General features: G+C 30.6%; 1 protein-coding gene across 1 annotated transcript in view; it reads right to left on the bottom strand.

Moving 5' to 3' along the window:
• The window catches only part of LOC111425065 (Rhesus blood group-associated glycoprotein Rh50), a 28,064-nt gene extending 8,103 nt beyond the window's left edge, over positions 1-19,961 (bottom strand). The window contains exons 1-5 of the mRNA XM_023058824.2: positions 19,654-19,961; positions 9,158-9,344; positions 8,954-9,104; positions 8,750-8,900; positions 406-707 (exon numbers count right to left, since the gene is read on the bottom strand). Of these exons, the coding sequence (XP_022914592.2) occupies positions 406-707; positions 8,750-8,900; positions 8,954-9,104; positions 9,158-9,344; positions 19,654-19,810 (948 nt within the window). The 5' untranslated portion in view covers positions 19,811-19,961. The remainder of the gene's footprint in view (positions 1-405; positions 708-8,749; positions 8,901-8,953; positions 9,105-9,157; positions 9,345-19,653) is intronic.
• Between the last annotated feature and the right edge of the window lie 7,629 nt (positions 19,962-27,590).

The raw sequence follows: 27,590 nt of genomic DNA, 5'->3' as shown, positions 1-27,590 counted from the left end.
GAGACAACCGCTTTCTAGACAGTTTTATTTCCGTTGGGAAGAATGCCGTATTTCTCCCCTTTAAAGTTTTGCCCTAAAAATATAAGGGCAGGTATGAGTTCGTGACATAACTCTCGACTACCGGTCTGAACTCGTAACTGCCACGTTGCACCGTAAAAAAACATTACGTGTTAAAAATACATATGAAAATCGACAAAACTTCAGCGAAAGTCACCTTTTATAAAATAAAAACTTATTACGTACTGAACCAACAAAGAAAAAAAAACATCACCTTCTTATCTTTAAAAATTTACAATTTCAAAATGAAAAGTTTACCTTCTCATTTAACAAGTCTTTTTCATGGTATAGATCGATAATATTAGAACCTTCATGTTAAATTAAACTACATAATAACAAGTTGTTTACCGTCAAAACGCTGTATCCAAATACAGAGAGTGCCCCGGCAACAATTCCAACAATAATAGCACCGTATGGTTGGATGAGTAAATTTGCGCTCGTTCCAATTGCCACTCCACCTGCAAGGGTTGAATTTTGAATGTGCACCATATCAAACTTGCGATTTGGAGTCATTGCAGCTGAAAGGGCATACGCTGTTACGCAACATGATGTTAAAGCTAAATATGTATTAACTATTCCTCGAAGTTTTTGGTCTCCCTCGAGTTCGGCGGAATTAAAACTTGGCCAGAACATCCACAAGAACACAGTACCTAAAAATAGAAAAAAAAAAATAGATGATTAATAAACACAATATTTTAAAAGTACAAAACAAGGTATTTAATTTCCAGCGAGAGAAGAATTGTTCCTCTTTGTTTTATTTTGCTTTTTATTTATTCAGTTTCGCCGGACGGTAAAAAATTAAAGATAAACAGCGTTTTTAATCTTTTCTCGCCCTGAAATGAGAACCGCTTTCGTTTCATTGTAATACTTCCTTGTTACCACGCCCAAAATTACTATTTTATTAAAGTGAAATAAAAATTATATGGAACATTTATTCTTCATTAAATTTACATTAAAATATTGGTTATTACGTCATGATATCTCAATTCGTTCTTGAGATACGATCTTTTTAAGCATTAGATTTAAATCTAAATCAACTCATAGAGTTGGGATTAAAAAATATACATAACAACGAAGTTTATTTAAAATAAGAAACAATTTAAGACATATTTAATCTTAATTAAATTTGCTTTAAAATGCTTGTTATTTCATTACGATATCTCAATTTGTCCTTGAGATACGATATCTTAAAGTTGAATGTTTCAAATTTACATCGTTCAACGATACGGAGTTGGGTTTAAAAATTATAACAACGAAGTTTATGCAAATAAAGAAATTATTTAAGACACGTTTAATCTTAATTAAATTTGCTTTAAATTGTTGCTTATTTCATCATGATATCTTAATTCGTTCTTGAGATACGATTATTTAAATTTTGATTTTTCAAATTTAAAGAAACACGTAGAGTTGAATTTAAAAAATCATAACAACGAAGTTTATGGAAAATAAGAAATAATTTAAGGCATATTTAATCTTAATTAAATTCGCTTTAAAATGCTTCTTATTTCATCACGATATCTCAATTTGTCCTTGAGATACGATATCTTAAAGTTGAATGCTTCAAATCTACATCGTTCAACGATACAGAGTTGGGTTTAAAAATCATAAGAACGAAGTTTATGAAAATATAGAAATTATTTAAGACACGTTTAATCTTAATTAAATTTGCTTTAAATTGTTACTTATTTCATCATGATATCTTAATTTGTTCTTGAGATACGATTATTTAAATGTTGATTTTTCAAATTTAAAGAAACACGTAGAGTTGAATTTAAAAAACTATAACAACGAAGTTTATGGAAAATAATTAGTTTAAGGCATATTTAATCTTAATTAAATCAGCTTTAAAATGCTTGTTATTTCATTACGATATCTCAATTTGTCCTTGAGATACGATATCTTAAAGATGAATGCTTCAAATCTACATCGTTCAACGATACGGAGTTGGGTTTAAAAATCATAACAACGAAGTTTATGAAAATAAAGAAATTATTTAAGACACGTTTAATTTTAATTAAATTTGCTTTAAAATGTTGCTTATTTCATCATGATATCTTAATTCGTTCTTGAGATACGATTATTTAAATGTTGATTTTACAAATATAAAGAAACACGTACAGTTGAATTTAAAAAATCATAACAACGATGTTTATGGAAAATAAGAAATAATTTAAGGCATATTTAATCTTAATTAAATTCGCTTTAAAATGCTTCTTATTTCATCGTGATATCTCAATTTGTTCTTGAGATACGATATTTTAAAATTGAATGCTTCAAATCCACATCATTTAACGATACGGAGTTGGGTTTAAAAATCATAACAACGAAGTTTATGAAAATAAAGAAAATATTTAAGACACGTTTAATCTTAATTAAATTTGCTTTAAAATGTTGCTTATTTCATCATGATATCTTAATTCGTTCTTGAGATACGATTATTTAAATGTTGATTTTTCAAATTTAAAAAAACACGTAGAGTTGAATTTAAAAAATCATAACAACGAAGTTTATGGAAAATAAGAAATAATTTAAGGCATATTTAATCTTAATTAAATTTGCTTTAAAATGCTTCTTATTTCATCACGATATCTCAATTTGTCCTTGAGATACGATATCTTAAAGTTGAATGCTTCAAATCCACATCGTTCAACGCTCCGGAGTTGGGATTAAAAATCATAACAACGAAGTTTATGAAAATAAAGAAATTATTTAAGACACCTTTAATCTTAATTAAATTTGCTTTAAAATGTTGGTTATTTCATCATGATATCTTAATTCGTTCTTGAGATACGATTATTTAAATTTTAATTTTACTAAAAGAAACACGTAGAGTTGAATTTAAAAAATCATAACAACGATGTTTATGGAAAATAAGAAATAATTTAAGGCATATTTAATCTTAATTAAATTTGCTTTAAAATGCTTGTTATTTCATCGTGATATCTCAATTTGTTCTTGAGATACGATATCTTAAAGTTGAATGCTTCAAATCCACATCGTTCAACGATACGGAGTTGGGTTTAAAAATCATAAGAACGAAGTTTATGAAAATAAAGAAATTATTTAAGACACCTTTAATCTTAATTAAATTTGCTTTAAAATGTTGCTTATTTCATCATGATATCTTAATTCGTTCTTGAGATACGATTATTTAAACTTTGATTTTACAAATATAAAGAAACACGTAGAGTTGAATTTAAAAAATCATAACAACGAAGTTGATGGAAAATAAGAAATAATTTAAGGCATATTTAATCTTAATTAAATTTGCTTTAAAATGCTTGTTATTTTATCATGATATCTCAATTTGTCTTTGAGATACGATATCTTAAAGATGAATGCTTCAAATCCACATCGTTCAACGATATGGAGTTGGGTTTAAAAATCATAACAACGAAGTTTATGAAGATAAAGAAATTATTTAAGACACGTTTAATCTTAATTAAATTTGCTTTAAAATGTTGCTTATTTCATCATGATATCTTAATTCGTTTTTGAGATACGATTATTTAAATTTTGATTTTTCAAATTTAAAGAAACACGTAGAGTTGAATTTAAAAAATCATAACAACGATGTCTATGGAAAATAAGAAATAATTTAAGGCATATTTAATCTTAATTAAATTTGCTTTAAAATACTTCTTATTTCATCACGAAATCTCAATTTGTCCTTGAGATACGATATCTTAAAGTTGAATGTTTCAAATCTACATCGTTCAACGATACGGAGTTGGGTTTAAAAATCATAACAATTAAGTTTATGAAAATAAAGAAATTATTTAAGACACCTTTAATCTTAATTAAATTTGCTTTAAAATGTTGATTATTTCATCATGATATCTTAATTCGTTCTTGAGATACGATTATTTAAATTTTGATTTTACAAATATAAAGAAACACGTAGAGTTGAATTTAAAAAATCATAACAACGATGTTTATGGAAAATAAGAAATAATTTAAGGCATATTTAATCTTAATTAAATTTGCTTTAAAATGCTTGTTATTTCATTACGATATCTCAATTTATTCTTGAGATACGATATCTTAAAGTTGAATGCTTCAAATCCACATCGTTCAACGCTCCGGAGTTGGGATTAAAAATCATAACAACGAAGTTTATGAAAGTAAAGAAATTATTTAAGACACCTTTAATCTTAATTAAATTTGCTTTAAAATGTTGGTTATTTCATCATGATATCTTAATTCGTTCTTGAGATACAATTATTTAAATTTTGATTTTTCAAATTTAAAGAAACTCGTAGAGTTGAATTTAAAAAATCATAACAACGATGTTTATGGAAAATAAGAAATAATTTAAGGCATATTTAATCTTAATTAAATTTGCTTTAAAAAGCTTGTTATTTCATTACGATATCTCAATTTGTTCTTGAGATACGATATCTTAAAGTTGAATGCTTCAAATCCATATCGTTCAACGATACGGAATTGGGTTTAAAAATCGTAACAACGAAGTTTATGAAAATAAAGAAATTATTTAAGACACCTTTAATCTTAATTAAATTTGCTTTAAAATGTTGATTATTTCATCATGATATCTTAATTCGTTCTTGAGATACGATTATTTAAATTTTGATTTTACAAATTTAAAGAAACACGTAGAGTTGAATTTAAAAAATCATAACAACGATGTTTATGGAAAATAAGAAATAATTTAAGGCATATTTAATCTTAATTAAATTTGCTTTAAAATACTTCTTATTTCATCACGAAATCTCAATTTGTCCTTGAGATACGATATCTTAAAGTTGAATGCTTCAAATCTACATGGTTCAACGATACGGAGTTTGGTTTAAAAATCATAACAATTAAGTTTATGAAAATAAAGAAATTATTTAAGACACGTTTAATCTTAATTAAATTTGCTTTAAAATGTTGGTTATTTCATCATGATATCTTTATTCGTTCTTAAGATACGATTATTTAAATTTTGATTTTACAAATATAAAGAAACACGTAGAGTTGAATTTAAAAAATCATAACAACGAAGTTTATGGAAAATAAGAAATAATTTAAGGCATATTTAATCTTAATTAAATTTGCTTTAAAATGCTTGTTAATTGATTACGATATCTCAATTTGTTCTTGAGATACGATACCTTAAAGTTGAATCCTTCAAATTCATATCGTTCGACGATACGGTGTTGGGTTTAAAAATCATAACAACGAAGTTTATGAAAATAAAGCAAATATTTAAGACACCTTTAATCTTAATTAAATTTGCTTTAAAATGTTGATTATTTCATCATGATATCTTAATTCGTTCTTGAGATACGATTATTTAAATTTTGATTTTTCAAATTTAAAGAAACACGTAGAGTTGAATTTAAAAAATCACAACAACGATGTTTATGGAAAATAAGAAATAATTTAAGGGATATTTAATCTTAATTAAATTTGCTTTAAAATGCTTGTTATTTCATTATGATATCTCAATTTGTTCTTGAGATACGATACCTTAAAGTTGAATGCTTCAAATCCACATCGTTCAACGATACGGAGTTGGGATTAAAAATCATAACAACGAAGATTATGAAAATAAAGAAATTATTTAAGACACGTTTAATCTTAATTAAATTTGCTTTAAAATGTTGATTATTTCATCATGATATCTTAATTCGTTCTTGAGATACGATTATTTAAATTTTGATTTTACAAATATAAAGAAACACGTAGAGTTGAATTTAAAAAATCATAACAACGATATTTATGGAAAATAAGAAATAATTTAAGGCATATTTAATCTTAATTAAATTTGCTTTAAAATGCTTCTTATTTCATCGTGATATCTCAATTTGTTCTTGAGATACGATATCTTAAAATTGAATGCTTCAAATCCACATCATTCAACGATGTGGAGTTGGGTTTAAAAATCATAACAATTAAGTTTATGAAAATAAAGAAATTATTTAAGACACGTTTAATCTTAATTAAATTTGCTTTAAATTGTTACTTATTTCATCATGATATCTTAATTCGTTCTTGAGATACGATTATTTAAATTTTGATTTTTCAAGTTTAAAGAAACACGTAGAGCTGAATTTAAAAAATCATAACAACGAAGTTTATGGAAAATAAGAAATAATTTAAGGCATATTTAATCTTAATTAAATTTGCTTTAAAATACTTCTTATTTCATCACGAAATCTCAATTTGTCCTTGAGATACGATATCTTAAAGTTGAATGCTTCAAATCTACATGGTTCAACGATACGGAGTTTGGTTTAAAAATCATAACAATTAAGTTTATGAAAATAAAGAAATTATTTAAGACACGTTTAATCTTAATTAAATTTGCTTTAAAATGTTGGTTATTTCATCATGATATCTTAATTCATTCTTAAGATACGATTATTTAAATTTTGATTTTACAAATATAAAGAAACACGTAGAGTTGAATTTAAAAAATCATAACAACGAAGTTTATGGAAAATAAGAAATAATTTAAGGCATATTTAATCTTAATTAAATTTGCTTTAAAATGCTTGTCATTTCATCGTGATATCTCAATTTGTTCTTGAGATACGATATCTTAAAGTTGAATGCTTCAAATCCACATCGTTCAACGATACGGAGTTGGGTTTGAAAATCATACCAACGAAGTTTATGAAAATAAAGAAATTATTTAAGACACGTTTAATCTTAATTAAATTTGCTTTAAAATGTTGGTTATTTCATCATGATGTCTTAATTTGTTCTTGAGATACGATTATTTAAATTTAGATTTTACAAATATAAAGAAACACGTAGAGTTGAATTTAAAAAATCATAACAACGATGTTTATGGAAAATAAGAAATAATTTAAGGTATATTTAATCTTAATTAAATTTGCTTTAAAATGCTTGTTATTTCATCACGATATCTCAATTTGTCCTTGAGATACGATATCTGAAAGTTGAATGCTTCAAATCCACATCGTTCAACGATACGGAGTTGGGATTAAAAATCATAACAACGAAGTTTATGAAAATAAAGAAATTATTTAAGACACGTTTAATCTTAATTAAATTTGCTTTAAAATGTTGCTTATTTTGTCACGATATCTTAATACGTTATTGAGATACGATTATTTAAATTTTGATTTTACTAATATAAAGAAACACGTAGAGTTGAATTTAAAAAATCATAACAACGAAGTTTATGGAAAATAAGAAATAATTTAAGGCATATTTAATCTTAATTAAATTTGCTTTAAAATGTTGCTTATTTCATCATGATATCTTAATTCGTTCTTGAGATACGATTATTTAAATGTTGATTTTTCAAATTTAAAGAAACACGTAGAGTTGAATTTAAAAAATCATAACAACGAAGTTTATGGAAAATAAGAAATAATTTAAGGCATATTTAATCTTAATTAAATTTGCTTTAAAATGCTTCTTATTTCATTACGATATCTCAATTTGTCTTTGAGATACAATATCTTAAAGATGAATGCTTCAAATTTACATTACGGAGTTGGGATTAAAAATCGTAACAACGAAATTTATGAAAATAAAGAAATTATTTAAGACACGTTTAATCTTAATTAAATTTGCTTTAAAATGTTGCTTATTTCATCATGATATCTTAATTCGTTTTTGAGATACGATTATTTAAATTTTGATTTTTCAAATTTAAAGAAACACGTAGAGTTGAATTTAAAAAATCATAACAACGATATTTATGGAAAATAAGAAATAATTTAAGGCATATTTAATCTTAATTAAATTTGCTTTAAAATGCTTCTTATTTCATTACGATATCTCAATTTGTCTTTGAGATACGATATCTTAAAGATGAATGCTTCAAATTTACATTACGGAGTTGGGATTAAAAATCATAACAACGAAGTTTATGAAAATAAAGAAATTATTTAAGACACGTTTAATCTTAATTAATTTTGCTTTAAAATGTTGGTTATTTCATCATGATATCTCAATTCCTTCCTGAGCTATGATTTTTTAATACATACCTATTTAATTTAATTATTAACTTTTTCTTCCAATTTTTTTTCTTCCATTATTTTCCTTTATTTTTTTATTCTTTTTTTAACGGTTAAAAAGATGAGAACCAATTTTAACTTAACTTATTACGAAACCCATTTAAGTTATAAAATTACGCACCCGATGAGGCCTCGACGTTGACAAAGACCTGCTAAATGAACTATTAGCTTTGTCTCGAGGGCTCCGACTTAACGATAAGGCTGCTAAAAGCACGTACCTTGCAGGAAAGCCGGAGATTATGAAGGTAGCACGAAGATACGGACTGTAGAAATGCACGGAAATCTGCACACTTTACACATTTCAATGTTAGGTTCGCAATCATTAACGAAGCAAACCGAGTTATATAATCAAGAATTTGTACTAATTGCCCTAATATTTTAGATGGGAAAAGGAAATGTTTGAAGAATCCCCCCTCTGAATATTCAAATAAAATCGATACTGAGAGTGTGTGGTAATTAGGTAACACAATGGGTATTAAAACAGTGTTGTAGCTAGGAAGCGAGCTCTTCATTCGTAGCTCAACAAGTGTTGGTGGATAGTTGTTGCGGTTTCAAGTATTCATATCGAACTACGCAACTATTCCATTTCAGAGGAATTAACATTGTGCTAAATCGGTTTAATACTCGCGATTAATTTAGTAGCCTTGACAACGCCAAAGTTTGAGACAACATTGCGGTTATTTACTCACCAATCATTGCAAAAATATCAGAATTATAACTAGATCCTTCCAACGACGATTCCTCTTCGATATCCTTCTTTCTACACAAAATAAAACTCACAGCTAATCCGAAATAAGCTCCGAATGCATGGACGAAAATTGAATCCCCCGCATCAACAGCCTACAAAAACACCGAAAATATTTAATGTTAAAAAGGCGATATAAATAAATTACTTTAAAAACGTTAGATCCAAGATAGGAATTTCCCGTGAACACTGCAATTTCAATTATTCCCATTATTATTAATTGAAGATATGAAGTGTTTCCTAGAAGAGCTCCCATCGATATTAATACGGTAGCTGACGCAACATCCGCTTTTAATAAACTGAAAACGTTAATAAATTTCAAAATAGTTGGGGTTTTTTATATTATATTTACCTTCCAACGTTAATAAGTATTTTATAATCGCTGGTGAGGTTATAAAATCCTTTACATACCAAAGCCCATTGAACTATAACCGCAGCTAAAAGAAAATTAAAACCGACCGCGCTAAATCCATATCGTTTCAGGAAAGTCATCAGGTATCCAAAACCAATAAAAATCATCACGTGAACATCTTGAAACACTATAAAAGAAAAATGAATTCATACACTCACATTTTAGTTTTGAATTTTAATAACTTGATGAAAGTGAACATGTTTTAAAGTGTCATTAATATGTAAAAGTTGGTCTAATGAAGTACATTAATTCGTGCATAAAAACGGAGTGGAGATGAGCGAGATTTATTTTTCCTTGCTTAATACACCTCTCGGTTGTATAAAGATCTACGAAGCAAGGTAAACTTTAGTAATTTTGCAGTGTTTGCGAAGGCGGTATGGTGTCGTAAAGAGGTAGTGTAATACCCACAAAGAAACACAAGAAAAATAATAGTTCGCTAGAAAATATAATTATAAAGCGGCGAGTACCGCAGTGTTGCTCCTGATACCGTTATTTTTCAGCGAAAAATTATTTTTAAAAAGCTTTAAAATACGCGCTATAATAACACGGCCGGCAAAACAACATGAAATAATGCCCCGTTGTTGAGGACCGTCTTTCAAGGTATAAGGCCGAGCCTTATAATGCTTTTAGGATGTGCGCTTTGCAAACTTCAGTATAAATTTGCATGGAAGTGTTGAATACATAACAATTGGGGAAACTTTTAAGCCTCGGTACGACAATAACTTTCGACGTAAAGTGGTAGAAGTTTAAACGTGAATGAATAGTGTGGTTTGAAACTAGTTCAGACTTAAAGTACTTCTTATAAACCTTCAAGGTTACTCCCTACAAATGTATAAATAATATCTGGGGTTAACATGTCTGAATATTAAACAATATGATAATAAAATCAAGTTTGGATCCCACCTTTTATAGGATTTGAATAGATTTATGTAGTTTTGGGTTGAATTTGAATAATTCAATATCTTACTTTCAAAATTTTCGGCTATATCTTTTTATTGAATTAAGATATTTTCATAGATGATATCTTAAAAGAAAGCTTGAACAATAAGGATTTTAATATGATATGACTCATTTTAATTAAAGACATGATTCGGTTGTTATCAAATTACGTGATGAAGCTTCAACTAGCTAGAACGAGGCAAAATCATATTTTGCACAACATATGAAAGGGTTGTGATATTTTGATGTATGATATCTTAAAAGAAAGCTCAATTGATTAGGAATTTAATGCAATATGATGGGTTTCATTTGAATGATTCAATATTTTTAAAATGGGGTTACTTAGAAATGAATTAATTTGTGAAAATTGGACTTCCACCATATCTTCTATATCTTTTGATTAAATTAAGATATTTTTATGGATGATATCTTAAAAGAAAGCTTGAACAATAAGGATTTTAATGAGATATGACTCATTTTAATTAAAGATATGATTCGGTTGTTATCAAGTTATGTGATGAAGCTTCAATTAGCTAGAACGAGGCAAAATCATTTTTTGCACAACATTTGGAAGGGTTATGATATTTTGATGACTGATATCTTAAAAGAAAGCTCAATTGATTAGGAATTTAATGCAATATGATGGGTTGAATTTGAATGATTCAATATCTTTAAAATGGGGTTAATTAGAAATGAATTAATTTGCGAAAATTGGACTTCCACCATATCTTCTATATCTTTTGATTAAATTAAGATATTTTTATGGATGATATCTTAAAAGAAAGCTTGAACAATAAGGATTTTAATGAGATATGACTCATTTTAATTAAAGATATGATTCGGTTGTTATCAAGTTATGTGATGAAGCTTCAATTAGCTAGAACGAGGCAAAATCATATTTTGCACAACATTTGGAAGGGTTGTGATATTTTGATGACTGATATCTTAAAAGAAAGCTCAATTGATTAGGAATTTAATGCAATATGATGGGTTGAATTTGAATGATTCAATATCTTTAAAATGGGGTTACTTAGAAATGAATTAATTTGCGAAAATTGGACTTCCACCATATCTTCTATATCTTTTGATTAAATTAAGATATTTTTATGGATGATATCTTAAAAGAAAGCTTGAACAATAAGGATTTTAATGAGATATGACTCATTTTAATTAAAGATATGATTCGGTTGTTATCAAGTTATGTGATGAAGCTTCAATTAGCTAGAACGAGGCAAAATCATTTTTTGCACAACATTTGGAAGGGTTGTGATATTTTGATGACTGATATCTTAAAAGAAAGCTCAATTGATTAGGAATTTAATGCAATATGATGGGTTGAATTTGAATGATTCAATATCTTTAAAATGGGGTTACTTAGAAATGAATTAATTTGCGAAAATTGGACTTCCACCATATCTTCTATATCTTTTGATTAAATTAAGATATTTTTATGGATGATATCTTAAAAGAAAGCTTGAACAATAAGGATTTTAATGAGATATGACTCATTTTAATTAAAGATATGATTCGGTTGTTATCAAGTTATGTGATGAAGCTTCAATTAGCTAGAACGAGGCAAAATCATTTTTTGCACAACATTTGGAAGGGTTGTGATATTTTGATGACTGATATCTTAAAAGAAAGCTCAATTGATTAGGAATTTAATGCAATATGATGGGTTGAATTTGAATGATTCAATATCTTTAAAATGGGGTTACTTAGAAATGAATTAATTTGCGAAAATTGGACTTCCACCATATCTTCTATATCTTTTGATTAAATTAAGATATTTTTGTGGATGATATCTTAAAAGAAAGCTTGAACAATAAGGATTTTAATGAGATATGACTCATTTTAATTAAAGATATGATTCGGTTGTTATCAAGTTATGTGATGAAGCTTCAATTAGCTAGAACGAGGCAAAATCATTTTTTGCACAACATTTGGAAGGGTTGTGATATTTTGATGACTGATATCTTAAAAGAAAGCTCAATTGATTAGGAATTTAATGCAATATGCTGGGTTGAATTTGAATGATTCAATATCTTTAAAATGGGGTTACTTAGAAATGAATTAATTTGCGAAAATTGGACTTCCACCATATCTTCTATATCTTTTGATTAAATTAAGATATTTTTGTGGATAATATCTTAAAAGAAAGCTTGAACAATAAGGATTTTAATGAGATATGACTCATTTTAATTAAAGATATGATTCGGTTGTTATCAAGTTATGTGATGAAGCTTCAATTAGCTAGAACGAGGCAAAATCATTTTTTGCACAACATTTGGAAGGGTTGTGATATTTTGATGACTGATATCTTAAAAGAAAGCTCAATAGATTAGGAATTTAATGCAATATGATGGGTTTCATTTGAATGATTCAATATTTTTAAAATGGGGTTACATAGAAATGAATTAACTTGTGAAAATTGGACTTCCACCATATCTTCTATATCTTTTGATTAAATTAAGATATTTTTATGGATGATATCTTAAAAGAAAGCTTGAACAATAAGGATTTTAATGAGATATGACTCATTTTAATTAAAGATATGATTCGGTTGCTATCAAGTTACGTGATGAAGCTTCAATTAGCTAGAACGAGGGAAAATCATTTTTTGCACAACATTTGAAAGGGTTGTGATATTTTGATGAGTGATATCTTAAAAGAAAGCTCAATTGATTAGGAATTTAATGCAATATGCTGGGTTGAATTTGAATGATTCAATATCTTTAAAATGGGGTTACTTAGAAATGAATTAATTTGTGAAAATTAGGCTTACTCTATATCTTCTATATCTTTTGATTAAATTAAGATATTCTTATAAATGATATCTTAAAAGAAAGCTTGAAAAATAAAGATTTTAATATGATATGACTCATTTTAATTGAAGATATGATTCGGTTGTTATCAAGTTACGTGATGAAGCTTCAATTAGCTAGATCATTTTTTCTACACCATTTGGAGGGGTTGTCATATTTTGATGAGTGATATCTTAAAAGAAAGCTCAATTGATTAGGAATTTAATGCAATATGATGGGTTGAATTTGAATGATTCAATATCTTTAAAATGGGGTTACTTAGAAATGAATTAATTTGTGAAAATTAGGCTTACTCTATATCTTCTATATCTTTTGATTAAATTAAGATATTCTTATAAATGATATCTTAAAAGAAAGCTTGAAAAATAAAGATTTTAATATGATATGACTCATTTTAATTGAAGATATGATTCGGTTGTTATCAAGTTACGTGATGAAGCTTCAATTAGCTAGATCATTTTTTCTACACCATTTGGAGGGGTTGTCATATTTTGATGAGTGATATCTTAAAAGAAAGCTCAATTGATTAGGAATTTAATGCAATATGATGGGTTGAATTTGAATGATTCAATATCTTTAAAATGGGGTTACTTAGATATTAATTAATTTGTGAAAATTGGGCTGCCACTATATCTTTTATATCTTTTGATTAAATTAAGATATTTTTATGGATGATATCTTAAAAGAAAGCTTGAACAATAAGGATTTTAATGAGATATGACTCATTTTAATTAAAGATATGATTCGGTTGTTATCAAGTTATGTGATGAAGCTTCAATTAGCTAGAACGAGGCAAAATCATTTTTTGCACAACATTTGGAAGGGTTGTGATATTTTGATGAGTGATATCTTAAAAGAAAACTTGAACAGTAAGGACTTGAACATGATATGGCTCATTTTAATTGAAGATATGATCCGGTTGTTATCAAGTTATGTGGTGAAGTTTCAATTAGGTAGAACAAGACAAAATAATTTTTGCACAACATTTGAAAGGGTTGTGATATTTTGATGAGTGATATCTTAAAAGAAAACTTGAACAGTAAGGACTTGAACATGATATGGCTCATTTTAATTGAAGATATGATTCGGTTGTTATCAAGTTATGTGATGAAGCTTCAATTAGCTAGAACGAGGCAAAATCATTTTTTGCACAACATTTGGAAGGGTTATGATATTTTGATGACTGATATCTTAAAAGAAAGCTCAATTGATTAGGAATTTAATGCAATATGATGGGTTGAATTTGAATGATTCAATATCTTTAAAATGGGGTTAATTAGAAATGAATTAATTTGCGAAAATTGGACTTCCACCATATCTTCTATATCTTTTGATTAAATTAAGATATTTTTATGGATGATATCTTAAAAGAAAGCTTGAACAATAAGGATTTTAATGAGATATGACTCATTTTAATTAAAGATATGATTCGGTTGTTATCAAGTTATGTGATGAAGCTTCAATTAGCTAGAACGAGGCAAAATCATATTTTGCACAACATTTGGAAGGGTTGTGATATTTTGATGACTGATATCTTAAAAGAAAGCTCAATTGATTAGGAATTTAATGCAATATGATGGGTTGAATTTGAATGATTCAATATCTTTAAAATGGGGTTACTTAGAAATGAATTAATTTGCGAAAATTGGACTTCCACCATATCTTCTATATCTTTTGATTAAATTAAGATATTTTTATGGATGATATCTTAAAAGAAAGCTTGAACAATAAGGATTTTAATGAGATATGACTCATTTTAATTAAAGATATGATTCGGTTGTTATCAAGTTATGTGATGAAGCTTCAATTAGCTAGAACGAGGCAAAATCATTTTTTGCACAACATTTGGAAGGGTTGTGATATTTTGATGACTGATATCTTAAAAGAAAGCTCAATTGATTAGGAATTTAATGCAATATGATGGGTTGAATTTGAATGATTCAATATCTTTAAAATGGGGTTACTTAGAAATGAATTAATTTGCGAAAATTGGACTTCCACCATATCTTCTATATCTTTTGATTAAATTAAGATATTTTTATGGATGATATCTTAAAAGAAAGCTTGAACAATAAGGATTTTAATGAGATATGACTCATTTTAATTAAAGATATGATTCGGTTGTTATCAAGTTATGTGATGAAGCTTCAATTAGCTAGAACGAGGCAAAATCATTTTTTGCACAACATTTGGAAGGGTTGTGATATTTTGATGACTGATATCTTAAAAGAAAGCTCAATTGATTAGGAATTTAATGCAATATGATGGGTTGAATTTGAATGATTCAATATCTTTAAAATGGGGTTACTTAGAAATGAATTAATTTGCGAAAATTGGACTTCCACCATATCTTCTATATCTTTTGATTAAATTAAGATATTTTTGTGGATGATATCTTAAAAGAAAGCTTGAACAATAAGGATTTTAATGAGATATGACTCATTTTAATTAAAGATATGATTCGGTTGTTATCAAGTTATGTGATGAAGCTTCAATTAGCTAGAACGAGGCAAAATCATTTTTTGCACAACATTTGGAAGGGTTGTGATATTTTGATGACTGATATCTTAAAAGAAAGCTCAATTGATTAGGAATTTAATGCAATATGCTGGGTTGAATTTGAATGATTCAATATCTTTAAAATGGGGTTACTTAGAAATGAATTAATTTGCGAAAATTGGACTTCCACCATATCTTCTATATCTTTTGATTAAATTAAGATATTTTTGTGGATAATATCTTAAAAGAAAGCTTGAACAATAAGGATTTTAATGAGATATGACTCATTTTAATTAAAGATATGATTCGGTTGTTATCAAGTTATGTGATGAAGCTTCAATTAGCTAGAACGAGGCAAAATCATTTTTTGCACAACATTTGGAAGGGTTGTGATATTTTGATGACTGATATCTTAAAAGAAAGCTCAATAGATTAGGAATTTAATGCAATATGATGGGTTTCATTTGAATGATTCAATATTTTTAAAATGGGGTTACATAGAAATGAATTAACTTGTGAAAATTGGACTTCCACCATATCTTCTATATCTTTTGATTAAATTAAGATATTTTTATGGATGATATCTTAAAAGAAAACTTGAACAATAAGGATTTTAATGAGATATGACTCATTTTAATTAAAGATATGATTCGGTTGCTATCAAGTTACGTGATGAAGCTTCAATTAGCTAGAACGAGGGAAAATCATTTTTTGCACAACATTTGAAAGGGTTGTGATATTTTGATGAGTGATATCTTAAAAGAAAGCTCAATTGATTAGGAATTTAATGCAATATGCTGGGTTGAATTTGAATGATTCAATATCTTTAAAATGGGGTTACTTAGAAATGAATTAATTTGTGAAAATTAGGCTTACTCTATATCTTCTATATCTTTTGATTAAATTAAGATATTCTTATAAATGATATCTTAAAAGAAAGCTTGAAAAATAAAGATTTTAATATGATATGACTCATTTTAATTGAAGATATGATTCGGTTGTTATCAAGTTACGTGATGAAGCTTCAATTAGCTAGATCATTTTTTCTACACCATTTGGAGGGGTTGTCATATTTTGATGAGTGATATCTTAAAAGAAAGCTCAATTGATTAGGAATTTAATGCAATATGATGGGTTGAATTTGAATGATTCAATATCTTTAAAATGGGGTTACTTAGAAATGAATTAATTTGTGAAAATTAGGCTTACTCTATATCTTCTATATCTTTTGATTAAATTAAGATATTCTTATAAATGATATCTTAAAAGAAAGCTTGAAAAATAAAGATTTTAATATGATATGACTCATTTTAATTGAAGATATGATTCGGTTGTTATCAAGTTACGTGATGAAGCTTCAATTAGCTAGATCATTTTTTCTACACCATTTGGAGGGGTTGTCATATTTTGATGAGTGATATCTTAAAAGAAAGCTCAATTGATTAGGAATTTAATGCAATATGATGGGTTGAATTTGAATGATTCAATATCTTTAAAATGGGGTTACTTAGATATTAATTAATTTGTGAAAATTGGGCTGCCACTATATCTTTTATATCTTTTGATTAAATTAAGATATTTTTATGGATGATATCTTAAAAGAAAGCTTGAACAATAAGGATTTTAATGAGATATGACTCATTTTAATTAAAGATATGATTCGGTTGTTATCAAGTTATGTGATGAAGCTTCAATTAGCTAGAACGAGGCAAAATCATTTTTTGCACAACATTTGGAAGGGTTGTGATATTTTGATGAGTGATATCTTAAAAGAAAACTTGAACAGTAAGGACTTGAACATGATATGGCTCATTTTAATTGAAGATATGATCCGGTTGTTATCAAGTTATGTGGTGAAGTTTCAATTAGGTAGAACAAGACAAAATAATTTTTGCACAACATTTGAAAGGGTTGTGATATTTTGATGAGTGATATCTTAAAAGAAAGCTCAATTGATTAGGAATTTAATGCAATATGACGGGTTGAATTTGAATGATTCAATATCTTTAAAATGGGGTTACTTAGAAATTAGTTAATTTGTGAAAATTGGGCTTCCACTATATCTTGTATACCTTTTGATTAAATTAAGATATTTTTATGGATGATATCTTAAAAGAAAGTTTGAACAATAATGATTTTAATGAGATATGACTCATTTTAATTAAAGATATGATTCGGTTGCTATCATATGACATGGAGAAGCTTCAATTAGCTGGATCATTTTTTCAACACCATTTGAAAGGGTTGTGATATTTCGATGAGTGATATCTTAAAAGAAAGCTCAATTGATTAGGAATTTAATGTAACAAGATGGGATGAATTTGAATGATTCAATATCTTTAAAATTGGGTTACTTAGAAATGAATTATTTAATGAAAATTATGCTTTGGCTATATCTTCTATATCTTTTGATTAAATTAAGATATTTTTATGAATGATATCTTAAAAGAAAGCTTGAACAATAAAGATTTGAATATGATATGCCTCATTTTAATTAAAGATATGATTCGGTTGTTATCAAGTTATGTGGTGGCTTCAATTACTTTTTAGTTATTTCACGACTTTATCGTGATATGTCTTGTTCTCATCTAAAATTTAGAACCTTTACAATTAAGTTATGTGTTGTGGCTTAAAATGGATAAAGTTATGGTAATTAAGTTTTTGTATTTTTAGTTATAACGAAAAGAAATGGGAACGAAGACAACTCAAGGACATAAATCTAGACAAAGGAAATACTTGCTACTATAAATTCTTTTGTATCGTAAATAAACTTAGCATAGTATGATTGTTCGAGTGGATTCCTGAAAAATCAGAGTGTAGAAGAAGATAGGGTGTGGTTTTATTTTATTTAGCGTTGGAATTCAATACTAGGGAAGCAATTTCACTTCAAACATAATCCGTCGGCGTCTTCGACGGACTCCAATGACCGCCAGATAATCGAATCTCGCGTCACTTGCAAATTGGACCTGCGCGGTTTTCGAAAACGGTTCGGTTTTCCGATCGGCGGCCAATAGGTAATTGAAATTTCATCCCGACGGATCCATTTCGTCTTTAAATATTTAAGTCGACTATTGGCCCCGAGCCGGTCGGACAGTTTTCAGTGCACGATGTGGGGCCTTGTTCGAGAAAAAAGCGTAAACAACTGCATTATTAAGCAGCGTCGCGGCGTTGGTCGAGTACTGAATGGAACAGAATGGAACCTGGGGGCATTTCGACTTGTTTACCGGCAATTTCCACTACGACCCCGGCAAAGCCAAATTAATCGTTTCAACATCAAAGCGAAGCGACCACGGTCACAGGCCCCCTTTAACCAACGTCGCTCTATAAACATACATTTGCACTCGTTCTATGGGATAGGGTTCAATTGACCGGTACGTGTATGTATGAGGGGAATCGTATATCATTTCCCTGCAAACTGGTGGGGACTCATTAAAACTCCATCGACTCTGATTACTCATATGTTCCAGTTCAATGGCGTACTTAGCGTTATACAAAGTACTTATTTACAATAGTTTGAGTAAAAAAGAATAATCGCGATTATAAAGACATCCTAAATCTCGGATAAATCCGAAGGCCATAAGAAAAGACTGTGCTGGCCATCGTAAATCTCCTTCCAGTCCATAAAACATCTCCGAGACAGGGCCGCATTACACGGTCAATGTTTACATCAGCTTTATCAGCAATTTATCTGGGTACCTCATCGTTAAATCAATTTAAGACTTGAACGTGCCGTTCGTTGCGCTCGGGCGCGGATCGGTTTGCATGATGGAAAATGAAAAACAAACCTTTGTATTGCAACTAAAAATGTTTACCATCAAATTAACGTTACAAACTACATCAAAGCGATGTTACGAATACAATAAGTGCTTTATGTATACATTTAGGTCATTAGAGCAGAAAGTTTTTGAAAGATTTAAATTAAATTATCTCTCTTATTTACTTTAATAATCAAATATGAAATTTCTTACGTAGCTAATTAGTTACATAACATATTTACCTTATTTTGGGCATAAAAACGTGATGTTTTGACATTCAAAATTTATTAATTATGATAAGAATAAACAAGGTTATTGGGTAAATTTACACTTTTACTTAGCGGTTTTATTAGTAACTAAAAGTTACATAAATAACACTAAAAAAATGTGAAACTAAAAATAAAGTTTAATTACTTACTCGGATAAACTTGGAGTTCATAATGATGTTCGTTAGTTTCATATCGAACAAAAAATCCGAATAGAACTAACAATATTAATTGAAAGCTCAAAACCATGTAAATATCTTTTAATTTGGAGCCCATAACGCCTTGGATTGCGTGAGTTGGAATCGTCATTTTTCTCTTTAGGATGATTCTTTCTCGACTACTTCGAATTGTGCTAAAGCTGGGACTAAAGTAGGTGATCTTTGCGCCGTTTAATAAAATTAGTACGTTGGGGAATAGAACCGAGTTGTCAACAGACGACCGCGAATTGTGTAACTGAGAGAGGTATCTTTTGTTGTTCAACGACGAACCGCAATTTCGCTATAAATTATTTACAAAACGAGAGTCGTTTCGAGCAATTTCGTGATTTTAAAACGCTTCCGAGAATGTACCTTCAATCTCGTTATGTTGGATTACGAAAAATCAACGTTTAAATTTTACGATGAAATTGAATTAAAATCAAAAGAAATTGTGTTAAAAAAAAATTAAATTAAAAATTTAAAATTTAAAAAAGCTTTTAGAGTAAATTGTTAGTAAAGATCTGTAGTTGTAAATTTCTAATTCCCAAATGAATTTACTGACTGCGTTCGAAACAAGCTTAAGTTCAAATGGCAAGTGATCGGATGAAGACAAGGTACGGCTTCTTGGCTAATGGACTTGTCCCTTTACAATTAGAAGGGACGATCTCTCCCTTGTATATTTAAGATAGCCTCTCGCAATCGAACACGAGTTTAGGAAAATGTATAAAGGAACCAAAATCAATTCAAATTATTATTAATAATAATAAGATTTAGATAGCGAACAAATTGGGTCATAAATTTCTTTAGACAAGGTCGAAAACCACTAAAACTTCCGTCCACCACGACCGGACTGCTGCCATCTCCGGTCCAGTTTTAATTATTTACCCATCCAAAATGCCCTCAACGACTTTCCGGGGTTTCTCCCTTACCCTCCGCGGTGCAGCAACCCCAAAATTTACGTTCCTGAATATTATATTAGAAATTAAGTGGCGTAGGAAACCAGCACACACCTGCACTTGACATTTTTACGCGAGTCCTTTTATTGTAACTTCGGTATTTGGAATAGGACGCAGCCGGGTGCCATACTAAAGACGCAAACTCGTAACGAGAAACCGTCGTCTGATGGTGCGCCTATACGGTTCAGATAAGATAACGGCAGTTGTTGTTGCTTCCAAGAAGACAATGTCTTCGGGTGTAGCCGTTCGAAATGGTTGAGGTTAACCCGACGGAACTTTCCTAGATGGGTTGCCTGATAAAGTAATGAAATTACGAAGGAAGGTTTTTATCATCGGGAAAGATTCAGATGGTGTTTAACTTTTAACAAAAAAAGAGGATACGTGATTAAGGAAATGAAAGTCTAATCAAATTCAACACATTTCGTCGGAAATTATAACGAGTAACCCAATTACAATCGATCTAGATATTAATCTGTTGCAATTCTTATTAATTAACCTTTATTTTAACGTATCAAGCATGAAAATATCTCAATTAATACATCAGATATTTTAACTAGAATCCAAGATTTGAGTAATTGATGCTTTTCTGGGTAATCCGATCTTATCGATATCGAATCATTCAAATTTCACATTTTATTACGTCGGATTCCTTATTAATTAATCTTTCTTGTAAGATAATGGCGAGATATCAATCACGTTTTCCCCCTATTTTAGACTATAACGGGTAACGTGATTTTAAATGATCTAGATATTAGATAGGAATAAGGCATATCACGATCAAATCTTCATTAAATAAGGTTTCTTTTAAGATATTATTCATTAAAATATGTTAATTTTCTCCATGGTTACTAAATGGTGGGATATCAATCACGATTTCCCCATTTTAGACGATAACGAGTAGCTTGATCATAAACGATCTAGATATTGGGCAGGAACAAGGCATATAGAAATGAAATCCTCATTAATTAAGCTTTCTTTTAAGATATTATTCATTGAAATATCTTAATTTCTCCCATGGTTATAAAATGGTGTGACATTGTTCACAATTTTCCCTTTTTAGACGATAACAAGTAACCTGATTGCAAATGATCTAGATATTAGATAAGAACAAGGCATATCACGCTAAATTCGTCATTAATTAAGCTTTCATTTAAGATATTATTCATTGAAATATCTTAATTTTCCCCATAGTTATCACATGGTGATCTCATCATACGATTTACTCCATTTAGGTGTGTAACGATTAACCTGATTGTAAATGATCTAGATATTAGATAAGAACAAGGCATATCACGATAAACTCGTCATTAATTAAGCTTTCATTTAAGATATTTTTCATTGAAATATCTTAATTTTCCCCATAGTTATCACATGGTGATCTCAATATACGATTTACTCCATTTTGGTGTGTAACGATTAACCTGATTGTAAATGATCTAGATACTAGATAAGAACAAACATGTCACGATAAAATCCTCATTAATTAAGCTATCATTTAAGATATTATTCATTAAAATATCTGAATTTTTCCCATAGCTATCACATGGTGATCTCATCATACGATTTACTCCATTTTGGTGTGCAACGATTAACCTGATTGTAAATGATCTAGATAGTAGATAAGAACAAAGCATATCACGATAAAATCCTCATTAATTAAGCTATCATTTAAGATATTATTCATTAAAATATCTGAATTTTTCCCATAGCTATCACATGGTGTGATATTGTGCACAGTTTCCCCTATTTAAGACTAACGAGTAACCTGACTGTAAATGATCTAGATATTAGATAAGAACACGGCATATCACAATAAAATCCTCATTAACTAACCTTTCTTTTAAGATATTATTCATTGAAATATCTTAATTTTCTCCATAGCTATCACATGGTGATCTAATCGCACGATTTTCTCCATTTTGGTGTTTAATGAGTAACCTGATCATAAAAGATCTAGATATTAGATAGGACCAAGGCATATCGCGATAAAATTCTCATTGATTAAGCTTTCATTTAAGATATTACTCATTGAAATATCTTAATTTTCCCCATAATTATCACCTGGTGATCTAATTACACGATTTACTCCATTTTGGTGTGTAACGAGTAACCTGATTGTGAATGATCCAGATATTAGATAAGAACAAGGCGTATCACGATAAAATCCCTGTTAATTAAGCTTTCTTTTAAGATATTATTCATTGAAATATCTTAATTTTCCCCACTGCTATTACACGGTGATCTAATCGCACGATTTTCTCCATTTTGGTGTTTAATGACTAACCTGATCCTAAATGATCTCGATTTTATACAGGACCAAGGCATATCGCGATAAAATCCTCATTGATTAAGCTTTCATTTAAGATATTATTCATTGAAATATCTTAGTTTTCCCCATAGCTATCACATGGTGATCTAATCGCACGATTTTCTCCATTTTGGTGTGTAACGAGTAAACTGATTGTAAATTATCTAGATATTAGATAAGAACAAGGCATATCACGATAATATCCTCATTAATTAAGCTTTCATTTAAGATATTATTCATTGAAATATCTTAATTTTTCCCATAGCTATCACATGGTGATCTAATTACACGATTTACTGCATTTTGGTGTGTAACGAGTAACCTGATTGCAAATGATCTAGATATTAGATAAGAACAAGGCATATCACAATAAAATCCTCATTAACTAAGCTTTCTTTTAAGATATTATTCATTGCAATAACTTAATTTTCCCCATAGTTATCACATGGTGATCTAATCACACCATTTACTCCATTTTGGCGTGTAACGAGTACCATGATTGTAAATGATCTAGATATTGGATAAGAAGAAGGCATATCACGATAAAATCCTCATTAATTAAGCTTTCATTTAAGATATTATTCATTGAAATATCTTAATTTTCCCCACAGCTATCACATGGTGATCTAACACTACGATTTTCTTCATTTTGGTGTGTAAGGAGTAACTTGATCATAAATGATTTTGATATTAGATAGGAATAAGGCATATCTCGATAAAATCCTCATTGCTTAACCTTTCATTTAAGATATTATTCATTGAAATATCTTAATTTTCCCCATATCTATCACATGGTGATCTAATCCCACGATTTTCTCCATTTTGGTGTGCAATAAGTAACCTGACTATAAATGATCTAAATATTAGACAAGAATAAGGCACATTGCGATAAAATCCTCATTGATTAAGCTTTCTTTTAAGATATTACTCATTGCAATATCTTATTTTTTTCCTTAGTTGCCAAATGGTGTGACAACATTACTTTCAAACGCATTCCTGATTGATGAACGCATAAAACTATATAACGAATAAAATTCAACCTCGCTTTAGAGACGAAAAGAACTGTCCAAAATGAATAGATATACTGAAATGTTCAAGATGTCAAATACAGTTTCACACAAACCATCAAAATGTTAGGTTTAAAAATTTCCATTCCTTCTTGTTGTCCAATATTTTTCCCATTCCTCAAGAATGGCTTTCGGAACACTCCATATATTGTGATCGTTTTTCCATATCCAAAAGCCGGGATCGACCCTTTTATTTCATTCGGACGTCTCTTTCTCTCGTTCTGACATTCCAACACCGTCGACGGCGTGACCCGAAGCCTGTCAAATAAAATATGCAATCTGCATAACAAAATGTGCACCGGAACGGCACCACCGGCGTATATGAAGCGGGTGTTTGCCGAATTTCGGATCTCTCTCTTTCTTTGGTTCTCTGCTTCGTTTGGCTTTGCCGTTGGATGGTCGCTTTCAAAGAGTCGTCCACCCTTAACTGCGCACCTCGAACCCTTCGTGGGACTCGTTTGACAAGTGAAAAACGAGAACAAAGGAACGACACCGCCTGCGGCATATGCCGGGATGTAATATGCACTTCGTCACTTTTGGTGACGTTTCGAGAACTTTGTGTATGGTGATATTTCTGAATATTGACAAGGATAATTGCATTTTTTTATATTATATTTCTTCTCAATGTTTTCATTCGATTTGCAATTCAATAACTTATGATTCCTTTCTGAACCAGGAAGATATCGATTTCAGACATGGGAAAAGCTTTTTATGATTATTAGTGCCCCGTAGGAAATAGAAGTAATCCTCGTCGTGATATTTCCCTCTAGGAGGGGATATAATTTTTCTTTAATCTCGAAGATTACGCGGAGGTTCGATTTCGATAATCCTTTTCGTCATCATAATAATTCTTTTAAATAATTTCCTATTCGACTCTGCGACGTGGGGTGAGAATATCAAATAGGCTTTTTGGTTAGGGGGTTGTCACTTCTACGTTAATCCCAGTTTAAATAAATCAACGTATTTTCGGGGGGGACGGGTCGTTTTAAACGGGTGCAATGGGGGTCCGACCGACCCGGAATGAAAGGGTCGACAAACCCCAGTGGCACTGAAAAGACGCGCCGTCCAGAAACTAAAGTTCAACAAACATAAATAACTCCCTGGGAAACTTTGGGCCAGACATTAAGAGCTTCATGGGGATAATATCAGTCAGGACGGAATCAGCGGTTCCTGAGAGGAGGGGGTTGAATATGATGTGTGGCCGGTTACGAACCGCCACCGGCTGTATTCACCTTGCTCTACAAGAGGGAGTTGGATCGGTACGAAAAGTACGTAGGATGAAAGGTTACCAGGTCTTTTGTAAGGTTGAAATGAGTTATGGTTAGGGATTTTGAATGTTTTATAAAAAAGATTCAAAGAACTCGACAATTTGCGTTAACACTTTGGCTTTTGTTAAATTTTCCCTCCCGACTATATTATAAAGCAACATAATTACTTTATAAAGCTAAATTTTAAAATGGACCTTTCTATCATGAAATAAGTCCTTCCAGTTCCGAATGTTTCTAGTTATAAGTCTAGTGTTAGTTCTAGTTTCACAACTATATCTTCTAGTTAGTAATATTTGGAGGACTTTAATCTGATTAACAAGTTCTAGTCTGGTTTTCGTGAGAGGTATGGTACTACTACAGCACTGATTAAGATCACCGATGATATTAGATCTGCTTGTGATAAGCGTTGTGTTGCCTTGCTAGTGTTACTTGATTTTAGTAAGCTCTTTGATTCTGTGGATCATGCCCTCCTGTTAACTAGGCTTTCTGCTATTGGTTTTACCTCTTCTTGTGTATCTTGATTCCAATCCCACCTTTCCTATCGATCTTTACGTCTCCGCGTGGAATCTGTACTCTCTACTCCTGTTGACATCAAATGTGGAGTTCACAATGCCATTGTGCTGGGTTCTTTGCTCTTCTCAATTTTCATAAATAGTATTAGTGATGGTATCTCGTCTAACTATCATTTGTATGCAGATGACCTTTAACTTTATATTTCGTCAACTTTAACAACCTCCCAGATGCACTATCCAGATCTATACATCTCCAGATCCTCTACTCTCCTCCCCCTTTTCCACATCTTCGACTCCTCGTCCCCATCACCTCCCTCATCCATCTTTTGCCTTCGCCCCCTCTCCCAAAATCTGCTTTCTGTCCATTGCCTCTTCCCTTAGCTTACTACACCCTCTCCACATCGTCCGCCCAATACCTATTCCCCCTCTCCTCATTGCCACAGCAGAATCTGGCCACCAATCTCTTCCCTTCATCATCCCCCTCCATCAACAAATATTTTGGCAGTTTCTCTGTCACTATCTCCACATACCTTTCATTGTATCTCCCTTCTCATATCTGTGATCTTCTTTCTTGTCTCTGTATATCCATGTCCCTATCTCTCAGTTCTCTCCACATTTCACCTCTTTCCGCTCTTCTGTTTTCGATCCCAGTTAGTGAGTATCCCACTCTTCTATAATATTCTTCCCGGTCTCTTTGCCCATAAATCAGCCTCCTCTCCTTAATTTCCCTCCAGCACTCTCCCAGGATCCTGCAATGCGGATCCCCGAATTCACCCTTACTGCATCCACCTTAACTTCCACCCTCACTACATACCCTAGAGTCTCAATTGCCAACCCTACTACCCATCTCCAATATCGTGTTTGTATATCCTCCAGCAAACCTTGTTCTCTCCATACTTCTGCGCCGTACATCATTGTGCTCCTTACCAAGCCATCAAACATAACCTTTCTTTTTTCCACGTCCCTCCCAAAAGTTCTTTCTCCCCATCCCCAAACCTGTCCCATCACCCTGTTCGCTCTTTTTGCCATCGCCCTCATGTGCGGTCCGACCTTATTACTTTCCGCGAAACCATATCCCAGGTACGTGTACTTTTTCACTTGCTCTATCTCTCTTCCCTGCCGCCTCCATTCCTCCTTCTTTCTTCTCCCCCCCCTTTGCAGAACTTCATTATCTTTGTTTTTTCGACGTTTACCTCCAACCCCTTCGCCTTAAAATATCTTTCCAGTGACCTCATCATCTCCTTCATCTCCACCGCCTCTCTAGCCACGACGAAATTGTCGGCATACGCGTGCACCTTTGTTCCTCCTATCACCACCCCACCCATTTGCTCATTCGCAAGTCTCTTTTCCAAGTCCGCCGTATATATTGCAAATAGTGTGGGACTAAGCGGCCACCATTGTCTCAATCCCTTTGTCGTCCAGAATACCTCACTTAACTCTTTCCCCACTTTAACCTTGGCCATCGTCTCTCTATACATCTCCTTCACCCTCCCTATCAGTTGTTCTGTGATATCCCTCCTCCTCATTTCGTCCCACAACTTCTCTCTATCCACGTTATTGAATGCAGCCTTCAGGTCAATAAACAATCCATACAGCTTTCCAACGTTCTTGTTCAACTCCCTATCTACCAGGTATTTCAGAATGTATATATTGTTAATTGCCCCTCTTCCCTTCCTGAATCCCGCGTGCCCATCCGGAAACAATTCCCCCCTCTCCATTTCCAACCTCCGCAGCAGTATCTTTGCATAAATTTTGAGAGTTGTATCTAACAGGGTGATCCC

The sequence above is a fragment of the Onthophagus taurus genome, chromosome 11, assembly GCF_036711975.1.
Source record: "Onthophagus taurus isolate NC chromosome 11, IU_Otau_3.0, whole genome shotgun sequence".
In the NCBI taxonomy this organism is placed as follows: domain Eukaryota; kingdom Metazoa; phylum Arthropoda; class Insecta; order Coleoptera; family Scarabaeidae; genus Onthophagus; species Onthophagus taurus.
Note: the sequence above shows the minus strand (reverse complement) of the source record. Positions and strands in the feature narration are given on the sequence as shown.